Source organism: Corvus hawaiiensis, chromosome 10 (assembly GCF_020740725.1).
Source record: "Corvus hawaiiensis isolate bCorHaw1 chromosome 10, bCorHaw1.pri.cur, whole genome shotgun sequence".
Lineage (NCBI taxonomy): Eukaryota > Metazoa > Chordata > Aves > Passeriformes > Corvidae > Corvus > Corvus hawaiiensis.
In genome coordinates, this window is record NC_063222.1 from 10,825,380 (window position 1) to 10,846,452 (window position 21,073).

At 38.7% G+C, this 21,073-nt stretch overlaps 1 protein-coding gene across 5 annotated transcripts in view; it reads left to right on the plus strand.

Moving 5' to 3' along the window:
• ACSL3 (acyl-CoA synthetase long chain family member 3) overlaps positions 1-21,073 on the plus strand; it is a 51,869-nt gene that overhangs the window by 7,438 nt on the left and 23,358 nt on the right. For 3 of the 5 annotated variants that reach the window (XM_048314242.1, XM_048314238.1, XM_048314239.1), the window contains exons 2-4: positions 7,894-7,997; positions 12,501-12,922; positions 19,465-19,642. In XM_048314242.1, the coding sequence (XP_048170199.1) occupies positions 12,572-12,922; positions 19,465-19,642 (529 nt within the window). In that variant the 5' untranslated portion in view covers positions 7,894-7,997; positions 12,501-12,571. The remainder of the gene's footprint in view (positions 1-7,893; positions 7,998-12,500; positions 12,923-19,464; positions 19,643-21,073) is intronic. The other 2 variants (XM_048314241.1, XM_048314240.1) reach the window with 1 other exon arrangement.

Here is a 21,073-nt window from a genome sequence, read left to right on the forward strand (position 1 = left end):
AGCCTACCTGTCTTTCTGTAGCTCAGCCTTTTGTGTGACTTCCCATCAGTCACCCCCCAAATTGTTGAGTGTGAAGTGTGCTGCCTATCCATAAATACATGGAGGAGTGAGGTTGAAGCATCAACAGCTAAAATCTTCTCTGGTAGTCTTCCCCAGATTTCATCAAGTGCTTAATTGGTCAATGGTTTTGCCATGGTTTCCAGGCTTTCCAGTTCCTTTTGGCAACTTGGTGTTTATGGTGTCAAGTTTGCATCCATAGGAAATATTTGCTGAAGTCCTATTTCTACTGATTGTGTGTGCAGCATTCCTGGTGTCTTATAAATTGGTTTTGTTTAGTTGGAGTTTTTTGAAATCTGGAGTTAAATAAGTGAAGTAATTTTTTAGCATTAGGTCCTAAAATATACTAGGAGGGAGGTAGTTTCTGGCCATTGCAGGACAATAGTTGTATTTGGATACATACCCTGAATCTTAAGCGAAGTATTGCTGTTAAACCAGCTTAAGAGTCAAGTGTAGTCATCTGTAAACCTGGGTGTTTAGGATATGGGGTTTCACAGACACCAGTGTGAGCAATCTAAAAACAGATGACTGTTTTTGAGAAAAGGTTTATAACCTGTGGCAAAGTTACCAAAAGTGAAAATTGCATATTCCCAGAACTTTGAGCAAGTTTCATTTCTCTCTTTGTATTTGTGCTCAGCAAAAGCTCCACAGGATACTTTCTGCATTTATATAGTTGCTGGAGTGAAGCACTGCTTTCAATATATCTTGCTTAGTCCTTACAGAGAGGTTCAGCCTACAAACTCTGAAACTCCCAGTGAATCTTGTGTGGGTGTTGGCCTGAGGCAGGACTTCGTAGGGCTGTGATTTTTATAAATTGCATTCCTGTTGTTCTTCTGCTGTGGGGCTTGAGGGGGATCTCTTCATTATACCAAGAGTGAATGTTAGATAACACAATCTGAACCATGCACATGGGTTGGGAGCAGTAGTCTTTCCTTAATAAGGTAGTGATCCTTTCCAAAGGACTTGTGACTTCCATTGCAGGCCAGAGGAGAGGGATTTTTCCTATTCTGGAGTTTCAGCCACCACAGTGGAAAGCATGGGGTGTGAGAAAAGCAGATATTCTTGTGGGAGCTTCTTCATTACATTTATTTTGATAGTAAATTGCTGTAGATGACTGGACACAATAATGATGTTTTAAATAAACCCAACAAACCAAACCTAGCAAAACCCCAAGTAATTGGAACCTGAGAATGTATTTATCCTTCAAAAGAGAAAGTGTATTGAAAATGTCACTAGCTTAGCCTTTCAAATTAAATGGTGAAACATCCCACTTTATCACTTTGATAGCTTAGATCATGCTGTGGGTATGCTTCTTGCTTTGAAATGTGTTGTAAAATTTCTCTTATATGTATTGTTCATCTGGCTGATATTTTTCTTGTGAGAAATTTGTGTAAAGACTTAGAATTTTTCACACTTTTTCTTGTGAAATCTCTATCTTCATTCTGTTCTCTCAGATCTGCGTTGTTACCTGAGTGTATTCATCTGCTGCTTGTTTTCAGGAGCTTCTGGTGTAAGGTTGTCAGGTCCCTCAAGATTTGAACCAAACTGTGCAGTTGTTTTGATGTTAATCAGTAGCTATAGGTAGGCAGTTATGATTAAGCAATTGCATTTTGAAACCTGTAGAGACTTGTAGACTTGGCTAATCTTCTGCTTTAAAGAAAGGGGAACACAATCCCAAGATGAAAGGGCTGTCTGAACCAGAGCCACCAGGAATGAAATCAGCAGGACTGAATGGTAACTGGAGAAAGGTGATTCTGGCAGGGGGGTCATGGCCACCAGCCCATTGACCACCTGCTCAAAACAGACCCCTGACTCTAATGTGAGAAGAGCTGTGCATGTGGACTAATTAGCAGGAGTAGTGAGAGAGATAACCATTGAATTTGAGTACTAATTAGCGAAAAAGCTGTTTAATTTGTAACCAAGGAACACTGATACCTTTGTTAAAATGTGTAACTAGTGTAAAGTTTTGCTGACTTTGTGGGGTTACACCTAGATCCCTACTTTGTGCAAATTAGAATAAAGAAATAAAACATCTTGTCTTGGTGTGTGAATTGACACTGCACACCAGGTAATGAGCCAGCATCAGGGACAACAGTTATCCCTACCAAAAGCCCATCAAATAGAGAAGAAATGTTAAAGAAAGAAGGCAAAGACAACATAAATATACAGGCTTACCAGATTTTGGACCTGGCCACCTGGTAGTTTTTGAAAAATGAATATAGGATAATGGGTAATAATTTTTACTGTAGTACTACATGAACTCAAATTCATCTAGAAGTACATGAGAACAATTTTCTGCGTGCATAGCTTCTGCTGGAGAAAAAAATACTGAAGCACCTTTACAGTTAAAAATGTGTGGGATTGTTTTGTTAGATTTTTTTGTTGTTGTTCTGATCTAATGAATACATGACTGAGATACGGTACAAACCACACTGAATGTATGGCAGCAGACCGTCTATTTTTGTTTTGTTTTCTAAGAAACAAACAAGCCAGAAATGTTCATGCCTTAGCATTTCGGATTTCCCAGAAATTGCAGAACTGATCTTAGGCTGTGTTTTGTAGTAGAAAACAGCACATGAAACCATTCTGGTGAGTCTCTTGGATTCGGATGGAAAGCAGAGTCTGCCTCCCAGTGGAAGTACTTAAGGCGATTGACTTAAATGAGTGGAAAATTACTTAGGAATTTGGAGAGTTATAAACTGGCAGAGATAACTATGCTGTTACACCACTTCTTCAGTAGGCAAAGGTTACTGGTGAAGCTTCTGGCTTATTTTTATGCAGACTTTTTTCGTACTCTATGTGCAGTGGTGTTGATGTTCTTGTTTAAGTACTCTTCCATGTTTAATTTGTATCTGTGGTTTAAAAATTTAGCAGTATGCTGGGGAAATTGGTGGTTTCATCTCTCTCTAACAGTGAATTGGCAGATACCAAAGTTCCTCTGAGGCCTTCTGCAGTAGCAAGGTACTTTATCCGTTAGTTTCTTTTTTTTCTCTGTCACAAACATGAAAACATTTAATTTAGTTTGGTGCTAAATGCATCTTTTAAATGCTCTAATAACTGCTTGTGAAAAGGAACAGAAGCAATATATTGACAGTATCTGATAAAGTGCCTGGAACGAATTAAGACACTTGTTTGCCATGAAGCGTCATGTATGTAGTGGGAGGAGGAGGTGAAAGGTGGAGCAGCCCTGGATTGTGTTCTGGCATAGCCATTACTTTGTTACTTGATTTTAAGTAAGTGTTTTTAGCACACTGCCTTCTTTTTGGGAAGTTTGGGTTTGCTGACAAAGTTGTCACCTTAGAGCTGTGTTTTATTGTTCTTATTAATAGAAGATGTGTTTGTCAATCCATTAAATATCTAAACTGTCTTGGATAAGTTAAGAAAACCCCCTTATTTAAGGAAAGTAAGTTTTCAAATGTTTTAAATAGAAAACATCTAAGGTACAGAATTGCAACGGGGTTTGCATTTTTAGTTGATTTTATTGGAAGGGTGCTCGTGTTGTGGGTGAAGGTAGCTTTAGGAATGTTTAAATATTGTTCCTGGAGCTCATTATTGCTGAACTCACTGATTTAGTTTTATTTTTCGCCTTGAACAAAGGTTCAAACTTAAGTTTGTAGTCTGTGCGAATCAGACTGTGTGTTGAAGTCCTGAAGCTTTTTTGTGGGGGAAATAAATCTGTTTGTCTTGTTTGTGATGTCACTTTAGCTTTCAGTTTCTAATAAATGTCACCGTCTTTGTTATGTTAGGAAGCAGAGGAGAGAGGTACGAACCTGGGCCCTCGCTGTCCTGCAGTGTGCAGTGATATTTCTGACAGTGGGGCTTGGGTGTACCTAGAAGAGGTTGATGTCAAATAGAAGTTTTTAATACCCACTTACCATTACCTTTTTAGAATAACTGGATATACCAAGGATCTATTTAAGAGAAAGTGCAGCTTTGTGCCCTCAAGAAATGTCCGTTCCTTCTGTCTGGTTTAGTTCTGTGCTACCACGTTTGTCTCCCTGTTGTCTGCCAACACTAGGTGTGATTTCCCCCCCCCCCCCCCCCTTGATGTAAATGAGCCTACTAAGAGGAAAAGGAATCTTTTCTAGATAGTAAAACTTCTTGCTTTGTATCAAAATTTACTTAATACCATAGAATGTCTCTCTAGGGTAAAAGGACTTCTTTGGTTCATGTAATTCATACTGTTGTAGTATCTTGGTGTTTAACAAGGACATAATAATTTATTTATCCTAATAACATGCTTTCTGGCTGCCTCCTAAAGAAATAGGAGTATCGTTTTACAAACGTAACACTGGCACGTGAAGGACATAAATTCAACCCCTTTGTATTTATAGGAATGTTATTAGCCTATGCCCAAAGTTTTAAAGGTATTTAATCTTGTAGCACCTGAAACTCCCAAGGCTGAGCTCCGAAAAAAGTAAGTAGTGAGTTCATTAGTAGGAGAGCAGCAGGTTAATCCCCCAGTCCGCAGCTCTGCCCTGATCCCGAAGTGTGCTGTGACACCCATGTCACTAGGCCTCCTGCTATCGCTCTGTGCTGAGCTCCGTTCCTCCCATCGGGTTTCATTTGCAGCTCGACTGCCAGGCTCCTTCCATCTCCTCCTCCGGCTTTGCCTTGTCAGTAACTCCTGACAGTTCATGGTTACTCAGTTTGAGATAGTAGAAGAATAACATCTTTTGTAGTGCTAATTTTCTGTTGATTTAGGTACTTACAGTGACTCAAGGTAGGCTCAAATGAGTACCAAAGTTAATACAAAGGAAAATCCACCATTCTGCTCTGAGGAGAGGGTTTAAACTGGGTCAACAAGCTAATCTGACTCATTCCTAGCCACACAGGCACTCATGTGTTGATGCAATGGAGGGCAACAGCGGAATTACCTTTTGGAGATGAACAGTCTGTTTTTATTCGCAGCCCATCGTTAAATCTGCTTGAGCCAAACTGAAATCACACTCTCAGGCTGTGCAGTTCATGAGCAACCTTTCCTCCCCCAGCCGTCTGTTAAACTCCTACCTTGGGAACTGGTTTGTTCCAGGTCATGATGCCTCTTTCCTGATGGTCTGTGTGTGCTCTCCTGGGCTTTTCAGAAACATGCTCATGCAGAGAAGTGCTTGAGTTACCCTCGGGACTGGAGTTGAGTTGTGGATTTGCTTATGCTGAAGCATTGGGTGGGTCGAGTTGTGGGGGCAGGAGTGGGAATGCTGAGGTGGCTCTGGCCATCGGCCAGCGTTGCGTTCCCTGGCAGAGCAACGGGAAGCATTTAAAGAGCGTTAGGATTCACCCAGGGTTGTGCTAGAAGTGGGTCACAGCTGGAGGCCTACAGGTGATCTGAATAATGTAGCTCAGAATTACCCTACAGGTGCTTTCAGAGAGTGTATTCTCTCCATGTCCTGAAGATTTATTTGCCTCCTTTTGAGAGCAGAGCCATAATCAACAGCAATTTTGGTTTCCCACCATCCCTCTTTCTGTGTAAGACAAGAGCAGTTTCACAGCATGTGGAGCAGCAGGGAGAGCGAAGTCCAGGGAGAGACAGGTTATCTCTTGTTCAGGACTGGGAGTGAGACATCGAGGACTGGAGTTGATGAGGGAATCCGTTTCATTCTTGTCTGCTTGCTTGAAAGAGTTTCAGAAAAACCTCTGAGTGTGTGCCTGTGTTACAGCCATGCAATCCTCTTCCAGATCTTTCTGTAGCAGAGGCTGTTCGATAACTGTGACAAGCCCTGAGTGGTCATGTGGAACTGTTGAGGAAGGTCCTGCTGGGTTTATTCCCAGTGGGTGGTGGTCCCTGGGGGTTGGTGTGCTGAGCGTTGCTTTTCCTCTGTGTTGAGAGCAGATGTCCTTTGGGACAGAGCTATGGATCTGTTCCCAGCTTGACTGCAGAGAGGCACTCCTGTTTGTAACAGGGTACAGGTCTGCTGGGTGAAGGGCTTTGTGGATGTTTGAGAGCCTCATGGGAAGTCTTCTCCCTTGTGCTAGAAGTGATGCTGAGACCCAGGCAGCAGCCTGGAAAAGGGTGACTTGGAGAGGTTGGAGGCTGGAAAATCAGCACGTGGGGGGCAAGGACAGTGTGTGCGCTTGTGTGGAAACCACAGGGCCTGTGAGAGAGGAGACTGCCAGGATGGCCTGGAGGTTGCTGGCACACCTGTTGCTGGGGGGCACTACAGCTCCCACGAGCAGTGCCAGGGCAACAGTGCTCAGGGAATGCAGGAGGTGGTGGGAGGAGAGACTTGTGGAAAGCAGTGAAGGGTGAGTTGGGGAGGTGAGGTGTGTCCTTGTGCCCACTCTGCTGTTGCTTCCAATTCAGGAGGATGTGCTGAGCACTAGCTCTTCTCCAGGGACCCAGAGCATACATTTCTGCCATTCAGTAGGACTTGCTGGGATTTCTATCCCTTCTGTTTCAAGAAATATGTGAAGATACTTGTGCTGTACCTGTGATGAACATCTGTTTTCAAATATAACTGCTCTTTAAACCCATATTGCAAAAGAGACCTTCCACTTAGATGGGTACATGTTTGGGATTCTCCTCTGCACACCGTTCATCGCCTCAGGCTCTCCTTGCTTCACAGTCCAGGGAGTTTGCCTGTGAAGCAAAGGCTGTTGCTTCTGTGTACCTTTGGTTTGCTTTTTTATTTTTATACAGATGACTACATGAGTATTTATAAATGAGTAATAGGGATTTCTTTCTTTTTGGTCTCTTTTTTTGTAAAAGGCTCACTTGCTGGGTGCTAGCAAATACTGGCAGCTCTTGAGTGAATTCCAGATGTAGTAAAAATCTGCCTTTTCAGGGTTGTTGATGTTACTTTTTAAGTCCAGATGTAAACTAAGAGAAGCTGATTTTTGCTACAGTTAGAAGTCTGTATTGTGGGCTTTGTTATATTGTCTTGGGTACTCCTAATGTTACATTCTGTAATGACGAGATTGGGCAGTACCTGAAGATACTCGGTTATCTTGTCTGTTAAAGCCTAACCCTATGAATAACCTTTTCATCCTTTCTGTGAATGTTAATAAATCAGGAGGTTTTTTTGCATGATTTGCTGATAAGAGAAATTTAGTGTGTGTTCCTACAACTATAAATTGTTGACCAAAATGTTTTTTTGCAAGAGTGTCTTGGAGTCTCTGGGCTGGACTTTGGTTTTGTTTGATTAGTATGTGTAAAGTCGTGGAAGTCAAAAAATGGGGCAGTCAGCACCCTGGATGCTCACCTCAAGCAGCAAATAGTTAATCAACTGGAAAATATTATCTTTAAGAACTGAATAGCTGTGTAAATAATGTTTGAAGAAAGGTAATAGGTACAAAATATTTACATTTGCCTATTTTAAATGTGATTTTCTGGCACAGGTTTTCAAGACTTCTTTCTGCAAAGGACAATAGATAAAACTTTGTATAGTAGAGCAAAATCAGTAAATACAATTATTACTATTTTATTAAGTCTTTTTGTAAAGTGTTCAAGAATATTTTATTACTCAGGCTGAAATGTGTTCTCTGTGTGGGTGGATACACAATGATAGGTCTATTTTTTTCTACCCTAATTGGTAGAAGCAGCGTATATTGAAAGCCACTGGGGAGTTAGAATTTGTCAGGGAGACGAGCACCATGAGCTCGTGAGTTTAACTGAAGCTATTGCAGCCACCTTGATTGTATGGGACTCAAGCCCAAACTGGCTGTGCTGTGTGTTACATCTGCCTTTGTGTTAACTTGGATGTAGTGGGCCTGGACTCTGAGGTGAGACAGTGCAGTATCAGATGAGGAAAAGGTTTCATTTATTTATTACAAAATAAGTGAAAAAATGGATGATGCGTTTTATAATTGCCATATTTAATGGGGATTTTCCATTTTTAGATTTCACGCAGTTGCCTGTGACAGCTCCTATTGAGTAAACTGAGACTGGAACATCTTGTATCAGCTCTTGTACCTGTACCTGCCACGATGAGAAGTTGCATAAGGTTTTTTTTTTCTTGTTAATTCATGCTTTTATCATAATGTAATTGTTGTAAGCAGGTCAATTAGTAAACACATTCCTTTAAGGATTTTTTCTTTCTCATCTAACAGAAGTTTTCTTCTAAAACTAAAGGGTATAACAGTATTAGTGTAAGTAGTATATCAGGCCAAATCACTGATTATGTATTAAGCAGGATCAGTCCTGAAAAGTACTGGTTTACTTCTCCAGACTCATGAATGAGTGTGCTGGTTGCTGCTTCTTTTTGTTGAACAAGTGTGTCAAATTTAATTAGTGGTCTTGCTCTTTCCCATTTGGTGACTATCAGACTAAACATGAATTACATGTAACTGAACAGCTCTTACATATGTGCAGAACCCTTTGCTTGTGCAGATTTTCTAGAAGTTATATTCTTGTATAAATTAGCAGCTCTTTCATCCAGGATTTCACCTCTCAAACTTTCCTGCATCACTAGTCAGGGTTTGAGCACTGATTCCTCAAAAGCCCCAGCAGGATTATGTGAAACCAGGATGGATGTGTGTTGTGTAATAACCTGAGTGTTCACAGCTAACCTGCAGACCAATTCACTAAGTTAGAATATTACCACCTGTCATGTGTTTTTATTTGTCAGTGATTAAGCAGGAGCTACCTAAGAACAAAATTCCAGTGTTGAAAAGGCAGTGAACTTTCTCACTGTGTCATAGTCTAATACTTGCAAAAACTGCTTAGGATCATGTCCTGCTTTCTCTTCCCTGCCCTAAAATGATGGGTTTGCTTATACTCATTTTATGGTCAGAAGCAGTCACATGCTTCCAAAATTAATAAGGTGACAACATATTGTACTTCTGTGAAATTTTAAAACCATGTATAGTACTTCAGTAAACCTTTCGAAGTTTCATTTTTGTTGTATAGTTCTTCTTTTTTAAAGGCAAAATATTAAACAGCAAACACTTCTCTTTTAGGCCTTGCAAATCTGATATAACCTTGGAAAATTCTCTAAAACTTCTAATTTTTAGATTAGTTCTGGAAATTGATTTTTAATAATATATTTTCATTTCAAATTTTTAAAACAGCATACATTAAATGTTTGAAATAGCAATTGTTACAGAGAAAAATGCATGAGCAAGCATTGTATCTTAATGCAAACAGTCTTATTCTTTTACATTGTCATTAAAAGTGGTTTTCTTAATGGAGGTTAAATGACCTTTTTTATTTAAAAAAAAAAAAAAAAAAAAAAAAACTAGCAGAAAATGTACTGTCATGTTCAGCTGCATTGGTTTTGCTTGCTGTAAAACATAATTGCCTTACAGCCAGCACTGCAGCCTCAAGTTAGGGTAGAGTTTTGCTTCTACATTGTCATCAAAATGATTTTTTTTTATTGAATGCTTAGTGATTCATTTAGCTGATTTTGATGTTCTCCTGGGAATGGCAGTGATAAATCTGTTGGGCGTGAGGGCATTTTAAACTGCATCTCCTTTGCTTACCTGGTATTTTCCTCTTCAACAACATAGCAAATAAATAAACAAAATGATGAGTTAAAATACAACTTCTGTTCTTCAGTTACACAAGGAAAGAGGGGGAGCCTTTCTATTGCCACCAAGGAACTTTCTTTTTTGTTGTGGCTCAGCTCTCATTAGAACCATCACCCTACAAAGATACTGGAACTTACCCTTCTAATGAAACTACTAGAATATATTTTTCTGTCTTGTTCAGAAGGCACTGCACTTTCCCAGTGTCTAATTACAATGGTAATTACAATTAGTTACAAGCATAAATGCTCTGTAAATATCACGGTCTGAAATCTATTGCCAAATTCTTAAGACATTAGCATCGGAGCTCTCTCTCACTAAAGTTTGCTATCTCCTAATCATAAGAGTTTGAAGGAAAAAAAAAGTGGAGTCTTACTTGGCCTGTAAGATAAGAAACTGCATTTGAAAAAGATACTTTTTAATCTTAAAAACATTACATTTTGAGTGAAAAAAAATGGTCTTAATTTTTAAGAAACTGTTTTTAATAGATGGCTTGTAATAGCCTCACTTCTGTGAAGGACTAACTGAAATAATTAGCAATTTACTCAGGGTAAGAGATGTACATCAGAGCAGATTCCTAGAGCTGGATACTTACTTTTCTGAGCTAGGAGGACAGTCCAAGACATTTCCCTTTAGTCTATCCTGTTGGAGTGTTCCTCAGACCCTTTCTTGCAATGCAGCCTTTTATGAAATGGTGGGCAAAGCACAGTTTATGTCTGCAATTCAAAGCAAAGATTTCCAGGTTTGGGGGTTATTCTGCAAGAGTGAGCCAGAAGAGAGAACTTGACGTGAGACCTTGGCATGGTTATCATAGAAATAGTGGAAAAGATTCCTCTCTCCTTCTGAGGAAAGAATAAAGCTGTTGGGATAACTGCAAAATGAAATGGCAGGCTACTCTTCTGGAAGGGTTCAGTGCCTCTCTAACCAAGAGAAGTTATGAAACCTAGGGAGACTATTAATTGAGCAGGCTTCACTGTTTGTCAGAAGGGAATTTCTTTGGAGAACTGTTTGCCTAAAGGTATTAAATGAGTTGCTTTAATTTTTGTGTTTGGTTAAATTGTGTTTCTACTGTGTAGGTAGAGAGAAATTCTCCAGCTTTATAAGGAGGAAAAAGATGTTCACGTCCTGAACTGGGCCAGGCAAGATTCTAGCAAAACATACAACTTTTTGAGAAATGGGTAAACTCTTGCTGTGTGAACTCTGGATTCAGCTTTAAAACGTCTTGTTCTGTGCTGCTATCAACAACAGCATAATTTTTCTGGCCTGCAGTAGTTGATTGGCTGGCTCATGATTATTTTCATTAAGTACCCTTCAGTGACAGCCTAAGAACATAAGTCTCTTCAAGCGATTACTGAATTTGCCCTTTAGCCTATTTAAGTTTGTTGTTTATTTGTCATTGCTTTTTGCCTTTGATCTGAAAATGAAAATATATACACTTCCATTTTATTTATTTTTTATATTTTAAGTCTCCTTCCCCTCCTGCTGCTTGTTGTAGTAAGTCCCTACTGTGAAGAGCTCCTATGGTTTATTTGTGTATGTGTCTCAGGATGCTCTGCAGAACAGACTTTGATGTAGTGCCTGTAGTGATGCAGTGTTAACAGTGAGGTTACAGCAGCTTGTTAGGGAGAAAGACGATCATGAAATATTTTTGCTTGGAGTTTTAGGAAATTTCAGGGAAAGATGGAATTAATCTCATCCTACAAATGAAGGATGTTGGATTGATCTGTTCTCAAAAAGACTGCAGATCTAGGATTAATGAAGCAAGGTTTCCATTACTACTGAAGGATCTTATATGATTTAAACACTACTTTTTTCAACTCAAATTTCTTTTCTTTAGGGTTTCCAGAGAGTTAATGGAGAAAGTCAGAGTGTAAGACATCAGCACAGAATAATACATCTTATGAGTGAAAATTTACTTAATTTAGAATTGTCAAAAGCTGTGCATCTTATGTATACATCTTTATTAGTTGCTTGATTTAATAAGTTGTATCAATACATTTGAAAGGTTAACTGAGTGAAGTGCATTTGTAGTTTATTATGTCCAAAACACTGATTTTGAATTGCTAGTGGCTCACTGACTTGCAGAAATCCATCTTCAGCCATTTTGGCAACCGTCCCTGATTTCCATAAAGATTTCAATTATTTTGTTGATTTATCTTTTTTAACCTTTTAGACAGATGGCATAATTTCTTAACAGTAGAATACATTAAAAGTTGCATCATCATTGTGGCCATTGGATATGGTAAATAATGCTTTTAAAAATGAAAACAAGTGAATATTCTGGCATCATTAGGGACTCTGGAAAAAAAAACAACAACTCTTCATAGTGCTGTTGCTAAGAATTTGGGGATATTTCTAAGCTGTTTTCTGGTATTTACCCAATATTACTTAACTCATTGTCACGTTTATTGATACTAGTGGGCCCATTGCATACTGGTTCTGAGAGTGAAATCATAGGACTGATGGGGAATAAACCCCTAGGTTTAAACCAGCAAAGTTCTGTCACATACAGAGCTTGCCTTCTCTTAGGTGGGTGTCCCAGTGTGTCCAAGGCTTGGAAAGCATTTCAATGTCCTTAATGATTGGACCTTAAGTCCCATGCACAGAGTGGTGACATTGCCTGTGTTCATAGGCCTTGTTGGGAGGCTGGTGATTCACAGTCAGGGCTCATAGAGATTGCTAGTGAAGGTGCACATGGAGGTGCTCTGGTGTTGTTGAAGAGGATCTTTTAAATTGTGTAATCACAAAACATTTTCAAATAAATAGATGCCATGCGCATGTCATTGTGCTGCAATCTGCTGGAGTGGAACAGTTCCACCTCGTCTATCCGTGTCTGGTTTCATTTGTATATGGGGTTCAGACCTCTAGCCTCATTTCAGCATAAGACAACCTACTGGGATATGGATTGTAATATTATGTTTGAAAATACCTTCCTGCCAACAATGATAGTTTACGACTAACTTCTTCTTTTCTCTTTTCAGATCTTTTTGGATCCCTGTCTAGCTGATCCATGTTTCCAAATTCTCTCTTGTAACATTCTCAAGCAGCCAAAATGAAGTTGAAGCATAACATCAACCCTGTTCTTCTACAGTTCATAAACTTTATCGTCCTGGTGTATTCCCTTATAACGTACATTCCGTGGTACATACTTTCAGGATCAAAGCAGGCTATAGCAAAAGCCAAGCAGGTTAAAGCCAGACCTGTGAATAACAAGCCTGGGGGTGCATACAGATCTGTTAACAGTCTGCATTGCTTAGCTTCAGTTTTATATCCTGGATGTGATACACTCGACAAAGTTTTTAAATATGCTAAAACTAAATATAAGGACAAAAAACTCTTGGGAACACGGGAAATCCTAAAAGAGGAAGATGAAATCCAGCCATCAGGAAAAGTTTTTAAAAAGGTAAGTCTTTTGGCAGTCTGCCTACAAGAATTTTTTTTCAAAGTATGTTTACTTTCTTAGGCAGCACTTCTAGTCCAGTAAAGCAAAGCTGGGGAAAAAATTAATTTCTCTACTTAGATTCAGTAGCTGTGAAAAGAGTTAAATGATCTAATTCCCAGTCTTTAAATACTCTGTATTTAAACCAAATCTAAACCTTTTTGCATTCTTGAATAGATATCCTATTTATGGTGTCAGTCAAAGAAAAAACACAAGTTTGTTTTAGGTATTTGTTTTTAATATTCAGCTGGTGATGTAAGTGGCTTTAAAGGTTTCTTTTTAAAGTGAATTAATAAAGTCTCCCTTTGTGTTATTCTGAACTATAATCAGATAAATATACAAAAATTACTAGATGCCAGTACTCAGATGTGCCTGTCCAGCAGACTTAGTTGTGATTTAAGGATTTGCTGTTCTGTCCTGAGAATTCAGGACTTAAATGAATTTTTTGTTTGGAAAAGGATTGCACAGATTCCATTGGAGGAGTCTTTTTTTCTTTGAGTCTCCTTTAAGGTGAACTACTCTGCTAATCTCTAATCCTGCTGTGTGTGGGAGATGTGATTCTAGTATCTGACAACAGCTCGGTTGTCTGAAGAGACTGGCTTTTTATAGTGTGTGATGTTCAAGCCGGTATTGTCATTTGCTGCTTTGTATTTGTTCAGACACATTGAAAAATGCACTTTTGCCTGAAGAAGCAAGGCAGAATAGTGTAACAGAATATGCACATTTGTGCATATCTCTGTGTTAAAGGTCTGCGTTTTTGTATTAGAAGTTGTTAAATCCACAATAGATAATTTTTAGTTAAGATTAGTTTCCTTGCAGATGAAAAAAATTTCTCTTCATTCTGCTAGTTTTAATTCTGATAGAGGAGTATGTTTAAAATAGAATTTGATTAATATCACAATATATGGCAAAGTTTAGTTCTGTTAAAATCTTTATACAAGCTTTACTTGTTAGTGAAACTTCCTCTTAGCTGTGGAGTTAGTTTTTCAGTACGAAGGAAATGCTGGGATGAATGGTTACATGTAACCTTTCTCGATGCACATTTTGCTGCCTCATTACACTATAAAGAAAAAGAAAGTTCATGTTGTACAAAGAAAGGCTTTTGAGCACAAATCAGAATTTTGGCTGCCTGTGGTATGTGCCCTGTTTTTTAATCATAATTGCTAATGTAAGACTTAAGAACTTAGGAGTTTTAGCCTTTTCCATTATGCAAGCAAAGCAGTTGTGAATATTGGAAATCTGAAGAATGTTTGTGTTGATCCACTTAAATTATTTGTTTCTGAGTATTTAGACTTAGAAATTTCCCAAGTTAGGTAATTTTGTCTAAGCTTGACACAAGGGTTCATTATGGCTGGTTGCTATACTTGCCCTCGTGTTACTTTGTTCCAAGTTGTGGCATTATCACACAGGTCCACTTTTAATTTTTTTTTCCATTAGGGAATACAGTGTTTCTTAACACCTCATAGCATGTTTTAGTAAGGGAAGAAAATAAGAACAGTTCACAAGATACCTTGTTGATTCAAAATGTCAAGGTTCTCTTCCTTTGATTTCTGTCTTTCATTCCAGACACCTTTTTATTGCCTGGTTCTCTTTAGCAAAGCCAGCTTGTTGAGGTTTGGTGCAGTTCTTCAAAAAGGTGCACAACAAGTTTAATTTTTAGGTATAATGCATGTAATTTCTATACCTTACAGGAGCTGCAATATATTTATATATTATATGTATCTCTCAAAACAAAGTAAAATATTCAGCTTTTGATTATTGGGAAAACTAAGTGTGCTCGCACTTGTAGCTAAAATTATTTAAAGCTTATCAACATCTTTAAGATCAGGTACTGCATTAATTTATTCTGAGAACAATGATATTCCAGATAATCTGTAATTTCTTGAATTTTTATGATAGTGTATTGTTCCAAAATTTTTAGTTTTTTCTGTGCAATGCCAAAGTAGCAGAAATTCATGGATGTGAATAAAATACAATACTTGCTTATGCACTGGTTGCATTTCATAGTAATTCATATATGGCTAGTTCTTCTATTTCCTTCTCTAGTGTACTTCTCCAGTTTCCTTCTCCAATATCATGCACACCTATAATTAATTTCATAAAACATGTATTTAAGTCAGGATAAAATAATGTTGAAAGTACCTTGGAGATTGAGATGTAATTAATTGGAAAAATGACTTAATTTAAGCACAGCTGAAATTTTATGGTGCCCAAATGATGAGCTTCATTCTGCTGGCTGATTATTTTATGTCATCTTAGTTATAGGTTATATCATCAGGTGCTTGCTTTGATCCACGTTGGTATGTGGATTTTGCTTTGCATGTGTGTTCTTTTGTTGGTTTATTTTTTGAGGGAGATGTTTGTTTGTTTTGGGGGTTGTTTGTCTTGCTCTGCTTTAAAAAGGGTTGGTAACCAAGAACTGAATTAATGGGAACATAATAAATAAGACACAGTGGGGAGAAGAAAACACGGCTTTGTTGGGGAAGGTGATGCATCTAAAGCCTGAGAGACTTGGGTGCAACAGCAAGCACGTGGGCAAACACTTGGGAGTTCAGAACTTTACTCATTATTGCTGATACTGGAACTTAAAGTGAAGGAACAGGAAGGTTCTTGCCATGCCAAGTCGTTGAGCAGTAAGAGAGTCAAATATGATGTTGAAAACCATAGATTTCTATGTAAATTACATGTTAGGGTAGGGTTTTTTTAGATATATTCAGCTGCAATCCATGTTTTCATGTGAAAAAAGGCCAGATGTGGGAATTTCAAATAACCTCTTTTGTATTATTTTTAATATACTTTTACAAGAAAATATATTTAATTCATGATCACTGGTTTCCAAATCATAGTCAAGGTTCTCTAAACCTTATAAGGTACTTTTAGGAAGACCTTCAAAGGTAACTGAGGTCAGGTAGTTTAATGACTCTACATGAGCCTGCAGCTTTATGGAGAACATTTTTGCACTAAAAATTTTAGTATCTCCATAAAATCCGGGTAAAAGAAACGTTAACTGTGTGTTTAGTCTCTATGCTTTTCTGGATTTCCGAATATTGGTACAGTCTAGATACTCACTAGTGTTTTGTGCTGCGTGACCCATGTGACTCAGCCTGCAGTTTAAATGTGGAGCACGAGAGGGCAGCGTGTTCCTGTGGAATGCTGTTTCCAGGTGAAACCCCAGAGCCGCAGTCCCTGCTGGGTGCTGTTTGTGGGGCTCTTTAATCAATGCTCAAACTCGACTTCTTGGGCCCTTTTGCCAACTCTGGACAGTTACTTTCTTTCCGTGTGTAATTCATTATTAAGCAGAAGTAACCTCTGAAAGTTCTGAAGTTAAATGTGTGTGAATGTTTAAAGGATTATGGCACCTAATGCCAGTCTTATCAGCTGTTTGCAGCAGAAGCAGAATCACAGAATTGTCAGGGTTGGAAGGGGCTTCTGGAGATAATCCAGTCTAACCCCCTGCCCAGGTACAGTCACCAGGCAGGTGACACAGGAATGTGTCCAGGTGGGTTTGGAATGTCTTCAGAGGAGGAGAACAGGGCAGCTGTTCCAGTGCTTTGCCATCCTCAGTGCAAAGAAGTTCTTCCTCATGTTGAAGTGGAACTTCTTAGGTTTTAGTTTATGGCCATTGCCATAAACTGGGAACCCTTGAAAAGAGTCTGGCACCATCCTCTTGGCGCTCCTTTGAGGTATTTGTATGCATTAATGAGATCTCCTCCGTCTTCTCCAGACTGAACAGCCCCAACTCCTACAATCTCCCCTTGCAAGAGAGATGCTCCAGACCCCTCATCATGTTTGTGGCATCCACTGGACTCTGTCCTGTAGCTCCTTGTCTTTCTTGCACTGTACATTGGAAAATGTTAGCAAAAACTACTGAGGGAAAGGCCAAGAAGGGAGATGGATTTGGAGACATAAACCATAACCTGCTCTGTGTCCTGCAAAGGAGTCTTGTAGAGAAATGCAGGAGAAAGGGACATAGAGGCAGTATAGTAATAGGTATATATGAATATCTCTTATTCACTAATGTGTACATAATATAAATAATACGTTGTAGGGAGGGAATAGAGAAGAAACACTGGGCATGGGGAGAAAACACTGGAATTTAAGTATCTGGAAGGCAGGAGGAAAGTAAAACGCAAAATTACTGCATTGAAAAAGGTCTTACTTGTTCTCATGTCAGTGTTCTTCACAAATGTATTTTTATATAATAGCTGTAGCTAACAGTGCTATATATCCTTAAAAAGGATTTTTCCTTCTTAAGAAAAGAAAGCACCAGTGAGGTCTTTCACTACATATCAAACTTGCTTAAGCAATGAGGATTAATTATTTAGAGAATAAAAAAAGGGGAAAAAAGCAGAATCACAAGTGTTATTTGGAGAGATTAGGTTTTGGCCATTTAATGATTTATTTTCCCCAATTCCATGAGTTACAGAGTGAGTGGTGGAAATTACTAAAAGACGTTTGGGATTGGCAAACCTATGATAAACAGTAAGAAGAATCTGCTTGTATTTCTTGGCCTAATTGTTTGTGAGCAGTTTTCCTGAGGCCACGCTGTAGGCAGAGTATAATGGAGAAAAGGGTGTTGCTCAATTCACTGCTATAAATTGTTTTCAGCTGATGAGCTTGTCAAGAACTTCCATGTCTGCCAAAAATACTGCCTTTGGGGGAAAAAGTGTCCCAAATAGGAATTTAAATGCCAAAAATACTGCCTTTGGGGGAAAAAGTGTCCCAAATAGGAATTTAAATTCCAAATTACCGAAATTTGGATAGACAGGAAGAGATGCAATATTTTCTTTGGAAGCAGTAAGAGTTTTCCACACCAGAAATATCTTGATGTGTTGAAACAATCAGGGACTCCCAGGTACCCCCTCTTCTTCAGGGGGCTGTGGCAGTGAGCAGCAGCCATGGGTGAGCCCCTACCCCACATGCTGCCATTTCAACCTGATGTTTCTGCTCCAGAAAGGTTTTGGGGTTTGAAACAGCCTGTTTGCCACTGAAACAGAGCTTGTGTAAATAAGCCAGGAAAACCCAAGCAGATATTTGAGTGAGAAATATGTATTTTCTGTTGGAATTGCTATATATTGCTGTTGTTGGCAAATGCTGGATTTTTGGGCTTGTTAAATGATATTTTCCCATGAAAACATTTGTGAAATTTCCAAGCAGCTGCACATGTACCTGTTTGTTCTGCTAAACTAGTAAGTTAATGAGCAATATGCAGTGAAGCTGTAATAGGTACAACTCATTACCTAATTGTAACTTGAGCAGTTTGGAAGAGTGTCTTGACAAAGGAAGTCTACTAGATTTTATTTTTCTTTTAGAGTTTGAGAGAGATTTTAAAATACATTTCATTAAGGAAGTGTGTGGAAATACAGACTCATTAGAAATGTAGTTACATGTCAAAAAGTTGTTAGATTTGACAACCCAAAGTTTGAAATTTAGTTCAAGTTGATGAATGAAATGTGGAAAAAAGAATGCAGGAGGATGCAAAAGTTTGCTTTTCTACCTTTTTTTAGTGTTTGCTTGCATTTATTATTAATGCTGTGTAAAGAACATGTCTGAAATACTTGATTAAAATATTATGTTTTTCAAAATTGTCAGTGTGCTTATAGAAATAGATGGATAGGATATAATACTTTAGAGTATAGACTTTCAGTATAAAACATCTTCATACTGTATCTACATATGAAGACTTCTAGGTTGGTCTCAAAGAAACATCCTGTCACTCAGTAAGGAAATAGTTCTGCAAGGTGCAAGTTCACACATATAAATCTAGGTAGTGACCTGTAAATTCATTTCCAGTTTTGTTGTGCACCAGCTTTCCCATATGGAAAAGTGAGATTGCATAATATTTTCTACATGACTTCTCAGAACTGAGGTTTGCCAGTAATTTCCTATCCTGTCTTCTGTCCGGCTTTTGTTTAACAGTAAAAAAAGGGCAAAATTATTACTACTTATCCCCTTGACATTTGTTTCAGAACAAAGGGAAAGGGATTTCACAATTTCTGACTGAGGGCCCATGGATATACTGCTTTATGGATTCCAGTTTCCCTTTTTTTAACTTTTTTTTAAATGAACATCCGAGTGTCATATTTGTGTAGGAGAATTGTAGCCCAAATATCCAAGAAAGCAAATACAGAGAATGTACTGTGCTAACTAGTGCTTTTCATCCTTTACATAAACCCAACCTCTTTAAAAAGTAGAGGTATATAGGCCAGATAGCCTCACACAGCTTTTCAGAGGGCTTCTGAAGCTACAAAGCATGGTGGGAATCATGTGCTTCCCTCATGTGAAAATGGAATAACATGCATGGAGATATTGCAGTATTTGTGTTGGGACTTCCACAGGCCCTGTAGCTTTTGGCAAGAAAAAGTATCATCTTTATCTTGAGTAAACTGCTGTTAAAATTCAAGCACGTTACTCAAACATCTGTGGATTCTTCATGTGGGTGAAGATTTAGTAGGACATGTATTAAGGATTTTCATTTTCTAAATTGATTTTATTATTCTTATTAGGTCATCCTTGGCAAGTACACCTGGCTTTCTTATGAAGATGTGTACATTAAAGCTGTTAATTTTGGAAACGGCTTAGCAGTCTTGGGTCAGCAGCCAAAGACTAACATTGCCATCTTCTGTGAGACCAGAGCCGAGTGGATGATTGCAGCCCAGGCCTGCTTTATGTGCAACTACCAGCGTGAGTACCTGTCTTCCCTGAAGTTTTTATGTCTTTTGATCTTACAGTTTGAAAATAAAACTCTCTCTTACTTCATTTCATGTACTCAGAAAACTTTATCTAGATTTTATATAGAAAATTGAAATCTTCAATTTAAAAAATACTGCATAAGGTAAAAATTGTGCACTTTGTAGCCTTTTGCTTTAGTGAATAGAGAAACCTCTATTGTTGGCAGATGGAGAATGGTTTTGGTAAGTATAGTTTGCTCAATGAATTCATGAGAGTTTTATTTTCTTTTCATCTCAAATCAGTACAGATTCCCAAGTTTCTAAAAACAAACAAAAATCACACATGAATTCATTGACTCAGTTTCAGGAGTCGACACGAAACCTTCATCTGTGCCTGCAAGTTTTGTTTCATCTGGATATTTTGTCAGTTCTTCAATTTTGATTTTGGTTAGGCCTATTTTTCTTGCTCAGGAATGTACTAAGTGCTGATCTCAATATGCTATAGCTGTTTAAATGTCTGTTTCATCATCACTCCTTAATATGTCCTTCACCTAGCTAAGCCCAGCCTGGCTGGATTCTGTGATGCTCTCAGGGGGACACATCTCTTTGTCCCTCAGGGCATGCCAGAAAGTGCCATTTTTCACAGGCTTTGGCCTCTTCACTCCTGTGCCACATTTACTCTCTTTCAATACAAGATGGGCCATAAAAGCCAAATGTGCAGAAATTCCTGATTTCCTACCTGCGTGCACTAAAGATGTCTATCAATTAGACTTTTTTCAGATTTTGGAAGCAAATCTAATAAGATTTGTATTTAAATTATCCCTCTTTGCTCTGACCATGAGTCTGTTTCAGTTTGAGAAGCAATATGTTGATGACTGTTTGACAGTTTTCATTTACAGAAGTCTTTACTCACATCTCTGGTTATTTTGCACGTATGTTTTGCTCTATTGGTCCCTCAGTGTTAAGGATGGAGTCAGTGTTAAGGACAAGGTCTACTGCCCTGGCCCTTAACATTTCAAAGTCAGCCTGCTTGCCTTGTGTGACAGCTGGCTCTGTGGACATGGAGAGGGTGGATGTTGTGTACTGGGGCTGTAGCATTGCCTTTGGCATGTTCTCCTGTAGTATCTGTACAGCCAAACTGTTCAGGTAAAGATGGGTGAGATGGACCATTGGCTGCAAGGGCTGTAATCTGTAGGACAGAGTTTTTTGCCGGCTTTCAGTGGTTGGTATTGACTCCAATACTTTATTCACTCCAATATTTCTTTATTGAAGGCCTGAATGATGGGACAGAATGCAAACACAGGAGGTCCCAGCTGGTGGCATATTGAGGGCAGGAGCCAGTACACTCAAGGGCAGGGCTGATGGGCAGAGGAGCCTGTCAGCTGGAAGAGTGGGTTGTCTGGAACCTGGAATTCAGTAAAGGCACTTGAAAATTTCCTCTGTG